Source organism: Emiliania huxleyi (genome assembly GCF_000372725.1).
Source record: "Emiliania huxleyi CCMP1516 chromosome Unknown EMIHUscaffold_131, whole genome shotgun sequence".
NCBI classification, from domain to species: domain Eukaryota; phylum Haptophyta; order Isochrysidales; family Noelaerhabdaceae; genus Emiliania; species Emiliania huxleyi.
In genome coordinates this window covers 454,560-460,590 of record NW_005201277.1, presented here as the reverse complement: position 1 = coordinate 460,590, position 6,031 = coordinate 454,560, and the positions used below count along the sequence as shown (strand labels likewise).

At 63.3% G+C, this 6,031-nt stretch overlaps 1 protein-coding gene across 1 annotated transcript; it reads right to left on the bottom strand.

Annotated features, from left to right (window-relative positions):
- Positions 1–2,018: 2,018 nt before the first annotated feature.
- On the bottom strand, positions 2,019–2,938 carry MGO (putative mago nashi). The gene is made up of 4 exons (XM_005788931.1): positions 2,867–2,938; positions 2,550–2,777; positions 2,233–2,355; positions 2,019–2,165 (listed from the first exon to the last, which is right to left on the bottom strand). Exons 1-4 carry the CDS (start codon positions 2,900–2,902, stop codon positions 2,106–2,108), a joined length of 447 nt encoding a protein of 148 aa, XP_005788988.1. The 5' UTR covers positions 2,903–2,938; the 3' UTR covers positions 2,019–2,105.
- Between the last annotated feature and the right edge of the window lie 3,093 nt (positions 2,939–6,031).

The following is a 6,031-nucleotide window of genomic DNA, read 5'->3' as shown; positions in this document are numbered from 1 at the left end:
ATGCGGCGGAGGAGAGTTCGGAGGCGGCGGCGAGGGCGGAGGCGGCGGCGAGGGCAGAGGCGGCGGCAAGTGGGGGTGGCGACGGCGGCGGAGGCGAGGGTGGTGGCAGCGAGGGAAGCGAGGGTGGTGGCGGCGAGGGCGCTGCCCGCCGGTTAGCCCACCGCCCGGGTGCGTCGTGGAGGACGCAGCGCCACTCGCGCCCGTGCAGAGCCGCCGGCCGACGCAGCACCACTGGCGCTCGCACCAGCCGCCGGCCGAGGTGCAGAACTGTGACTTCACGACTACACGGCGGCGCCGCTCGGGGGGGTACCTTTCTGTGCGCCGTCAGCCTCGTTGTCGGGAGGCAAGTCGTCGCCACGCGGAGCGCTCATCACCTACGGCCCCAACGACAGCGCTCTAGCGCCGCCCTCACGCGTGCGGCGACGCCGCCATCGCCCCTCCGTGAGCCCGGGAGTGCGTGGACCGGCAGGTAAGGCTGTGGCGGGAGGCACACACCGGCGACACCGGCTCGACGCTCAGCGGTCGGCGGCGAGGAGGCGGCGCAGCCGGGCCGGGCCGCGCTGCGAGCCACCGCTCGGGCCTGCCGGCAGGTTGCTGCGGACCCTGTGGCGCCCGCCGGGCACACGAATGGCGCCCGCCGGCCCGAGGGAAGGAATTGGGGCGCCGCTTCATCGTGCCGGCAAAAGAGATTAGGCGAAACTAGCGGCGCGCCGACGGCGGAGGAGATATGCTATTTTGACGCCAAAACGTCGAACCACGGAATCAAGAAGAAGAAACTACCCCGAATGGAATCTAAGATACGGAAGAGCCCGAGAGAGAAGGGAAGGGTGGTGTTTAGTATCATCGTACTATGGACTCGGGGCCGGTGCTTTGACGCAGCACAGTGTGCTTCGTGGTAGCATGAACTCAGAACGGCCCCCCGAGAGCGCCTCTTCGACGCCCACGGCGTTCGGCCGGGGCGTCCTGGGCGGGCAAACGCCCGCCCCGGCGGCCGACTCTGGGATTGTAGGTCGAGTCTTGGTGGTACGGAGACGGTCACGAGACGGGACGGACGGGACGGACGGGACCTCCGGACTCTAGGACGACGCCACGGGACTCTAGGAGAGAGAGTGTGAAGGGAGTCTGGCGGGGCTTTGGCCCGACGTCCCCCCCCTCGACGAGTCGACGTACGGCTCTAGTCGAGCAACCGTAACTCGCTTCGTTAATCTCTCCGGACCTTCGATGTGAGTCATGTCGGAGTCCATCGGCGGAGTCGTCGACATTGTGGTCGACGGCGTGTGCGAACCGATAGCGCAGTGGCGTGTGTCGGCGAGCGAGCCGAAGGCGCGGGAGAGAGAGAAAGTCGAGAAAAACTCTCTCGGCGGAGTGGTCGACATCGTAGTCGACGGCGTGCGAACCAATTGCGTAGCAATCGTGTGGATCACCGGTATTACATACGCCCTGGCGAGGCGACGGCGAGACGGCTGACGGCAGCAGAGCCATCAGAGGAGGCGCCGCTGGTGACGAGGGCGACGCAGAGGGCGTCGGCGGTGGACGCATGGCTCTCGATGGCGGCGATGGCGGCGATGGCGGCGAGAGGGCGCCGGCGGAGGAGGCACCACTGCGGGTGTCAAGCCTGGCGTCCCAGGCTGAAGCAGAGGCGGAGGCGCCGAGGTCGGGGGCGCCGGCGGCGATGCCGCTGTAGAGATATCGCAGGCATCTGTAGTCCTCGCTGGCCACCGGGTGATCAGTCCAGAGGCCAGGAGCAATGGTGACGCCGTTGATGCAGAAGATGTCGATGCCGGATGTCGCGCAGGACCCGACTTCCTCTTAGGCGGACCCTCCCGATGCCAGGACGCATCTAGTGCTAGTGTCGCTTTAGGAAATGCGGCGGCGAATGGCAAAGCGCATAAAGAAAGTCGGGGTCTCCGCTCGGCAGTGAGAGTGACTCGGTGACTGTCTGTGCTGTCTACCGCAGCAAAACTGGCCCCAGGTTTTTGGGCTTCGGTTTCGTCGCCAAGCATATAGCCGGCTGCGGCACCTTCAGAAAAATCGAGCGCAAAAAAATCGTCTCGTCTCGTATAGGGATGTGGAAGTGGTGGCTCTGTTTGCGTCGCGCCAGACCCTTAAATGGGCTTGATCCGAAAGTGGAGGCCGATCAGCGAGAAGACAAAGCACTTGAGGTCCTGCCAGAGCGCGGAGCAGGTCAGCGGGTCGGGCTGAGGGCTCTCCACGCCGGGGCAGCCGCGAGACCTGGACCAGATAGTAGAAAACGCGCAAGCCCTCTGGGTCTTTGGACTCCTGCACATCAAGCAACGAGCCGATCTTGCCCGTCGCAAACGAGATGTGCTGGCCGCCCGATATGACCTCGAACTCCTGGCCGTGCGGAACGGAGCGGGGGGTGGGGACGGGTGAGTGGGTGTGCGGGGGGAAGGGGGGGGGGGCGATGGAGCTACGCGACGAAGTGCGTGCATGGAAAGGTGTTGGCGCGTGGGAGGGCGGTACAGAAGGGCGGAGCTTGATCTCGGAAGCCGCGCTCGGCCCAGACGCGGTTGGGCGGCGGGGCTCGCCTGCCGGCCGTTGCGGTCGGGCTCAGGCCACTGCTTGTCGTCCTCGCGCACGATCTCGGACTCGGCCACGATCCGCTTCAGCTCAGCCACCACCGCCTGCGACACGTACGCCTGCTTTCGGATCATCGTGTCGTTCTTGTAGTTTGAGTTGTTGGCGTAGCGCAGCCGGCCGTCGGGACGGATCTCGAACTCGAGGAACTCGTGGCCGAACTTTCCCTTGTGGCCGACCTGCGGGGGGGTGGGCGGCTTTTGGTCGAGTGGTCTGGGGTTCGAGCCCGGCCGGGCGAGTAGCGCGGAGCGCTCGCGGCGCGGCGCACGTAGTAGCGGAGGTAGAAGTCCTGTTCTTCTTCCATGGAGCGAGCTCTTCTGGCGGGCTTTCCTCGACTCTCTCTCCCCTGTCAGCGTGCGCCGCCCCTCTAGCCCGGGGTAAGAAGAATTTTCATACCGCACATTCTCGCACAAAATTCTCGCACATCACTGGCCACGGGACTGGCATGCGCTGGCACTACGCCTAACACCACCTAGCAAAAAGAATTTGAGATGGCGAATTCAACCAACGGCCTGTTGGCCTCAGTCCGCTCGCTGGCCCGTCAGTCAGGGATGCTCGCCGGAAGCGTCGATGCAAAGTCAAACAAAGGAAAGTTGCCGCTCGTCACCGGCGCCGCCTAGGCTGGGAAAAGAAACTTGCGACCGCTCTCTTGCACACACAACGCTGGCTGGGCACGGGACTGGCACGCACTGGCAGTAACACAGGTACGCTACGGGAGCCGCCTGAGTGAGCGACTCTCGCGAGGGCGGCGAGCGAGGCACTTAGCTCTCCGTGCACTCGACCCCCCTCCCCCCCCTGCCCCCCCCTGGCAACCAGCAACGTTCACAGCCGAGTGTGGACTCCTATGTAGGGGTGAACCTGGTACAGTGCTGCTCACATCCTTCGACTTCTAGGATCGCGCGAGGCTGCTCCCACTCCTAGCCTGGTAGAAAACGCTGTGCCGCCCCTTACTTATCGCGCCCTTTATTTACTTCAAGTCGGAGTTCTGCCTGTGTTAGTGCGCACCGACAGACAGGGGACAGCACGCGCTAGTCCGCACCTCCGTGTGTCGAGCCTGTCTGCTGTGAGACAGAGAGAGTTTTGTTTGATACTTCCTGCCTCGACAGGGAGGGGGCGCGGAAAGGAGAAGCCTCTTATTTCCTGCGAACACGTTGCTTCTAACCCCAGCCAATTCTTGATGACGAGATCGGCCGTCGATCCCGAGGCACGAGGGTCGTCGGTTGAGCTAGGGAGCCTGGCGATGGACGCCACCACGACACCCTCGTGGCATCTCTCGCCGTCGGCGAGCAAGGGGCTCGCGGAGGCAATCATGTGTACAGCGTGAATTGTCAATTGGCGGTTTCGCCCGCCATTACTCGTGCGTCCTCTGTCTCCTTAGACGCTCCGCCCCACGGCTCTGTCTGTTTTGTTTCCTCGCTCGTGGTCCAAGTCACCTCAGCTGAGACCCTCTTCGCGGCGCACTCGGCTTCGCCTAGTTCGTGGGAAGCGAGCAGGCACCGCGAGCTTGAGAGTCTTCACCCATTGCGCACCTCTTACTAGTGTCCTTGTGGCTGAGACTTGGGAGGTATCGATTGGGACTCCCTACCTTAGAGGGCGGTAGGAAACCCAAACCAACACCCCTTGCGCTCTTCACAAAGGGGCTCTCATAGCAGAAGGTGGGCGGAGAGAATTAAGCTATAAATAAGCAAGTACGTACAGCGGGGAGGAGTGGTAGGAAACGGAACCCGTTCACCCTTGGGTATTCATGCCTTCGTTCCCACCGCTGTGCGCCCCCCCCCCCCCCCAGCGGGTCCCCAAGGGTGAACGGAACTTGCTGTTGCTCGACTGTCTGTGCTTGTGCGTCTTGGTTGGAGCATTTGGAGCACTTGGAGTGCAGTCATCAGCCTCACACCCAGGGCCGGGGAGCTAAGAAGGAAGCGCAGCAGCGGCCCGGATCTGGGCCGGATGACCGGGATCGGGTTGCGAGTTAGAGAGCCCTAGCCCTGGGGGCGGGGGGGGGGGGGTGCGCGGTCGCAGGGCCATAACACGGGTCTCCGAGGGTTAGCCCTTCGCTTTGGGTCCTGGGGGTTTGTTTCGCGCAAGATGTAACGGGTGGCTAAGGGCTTTGCTCGCAAGGCGCCCGCGACGCATTGACAAATCTGCGATACCCCCACACGAACAAATAGCAAAATCCGAATACCGTGCACAAATGTGGTGAGCCGTGCAAGCCTTCAGCTGGTGCTAAGACTTCCGTAAATTGAAACCAAGAGCGTCCGCCAAATCCGTGCTTTCGGCGCACGTTGAGGGGAAGCCGCTGATCGAGCCCAGCGTGCCCGCGGCCGCTTCCCGCGCAGCACCGCCGCTGGGGACGACACGCTGCGGAATCGGATCGATCCCATGGAGGAGGAGGGCGCAGTCGGCGAATTGGAGGAGGAGGAGGGCGACGAATGGGAGGAGGAGGGCGCAGTCGACGTTGTCATGTCTGACTCAGAGGAGGAGTTGGAGGTGCTCCGGCAACCTGGCCTGATTCAGAAGCTCGCCGCCGTTGTCACTCAACGTGCGTCATGCGTGATCGAGCTTGAGGGAGGAGCCCCGCTAACGATTCGGCCGGCAACCCAACGCCGCCGCCCATACCCGCCACCCACAAAGCGCCTGCTCTACTATCCCATACACCCTCTCCACTTTTCCACTGATCATGCCTGTGATAGCACCATCACTGCCGCCGTCCTGGTTTTGAACGTGGCAGCTAGACTCTAGGGACTCGGTAGTTGTGACCCCCCTGAGTGAGGACAGAGAGAGCTTTTGTGGTGTTGCTGTTGGTGTACGCGCAAAACGGGACAGGGTGGTTGTTCTGACTCTCAAACTTCCCTTCTAGCTCTTAGCATGAGCCGCGCCCTGTGTCCGACCCCCTTTGCGCAGCAACACCTTAAAACTTTTAGGCCCTCCCAATTCGGGTGGGTCGGAGCGTGGCGGAGATGGCCCCGAGTTTGAAAAGGGCGACCGACGCTTGCGTCCTAGCCTCCAACAACGCCTCCCCGGCGCAGAGGGGCCCCCGGAGGGATGCTCAACCGCTCTACGCCACGCCGCTTGCGGCGGTCCTATTCCCAGGGAGTTTTATTGTAAAATTCCTATTCCCAGCTCCGCTGAGGACCTCTGCGTGAACGGAACCCGTTGCATTCCCTCCGCGGTTGTGGATCCGCACGCAACACCTCCGCGCGTGTTGGGCGAGTCGCCAAACCGCACTCCGAGTGCTCCAGGTGCAGCTGAGCGAGTGATGTGCCAGGGCCCCCTGCTTGCACTGCCGCCGCCTGGGGCCTCAGCCCGGTCGGAGTCAGCTCCGATGGACACCCCTCCTGAACAGCAGCTCCCGCCGCCGCCGTCGCCAACTCTAGGAGCCTTCAGCAGTTCGGTCAGGGAGCAACGGCCGCAGTCGACGAGCTGCTCCCTCTTTTTA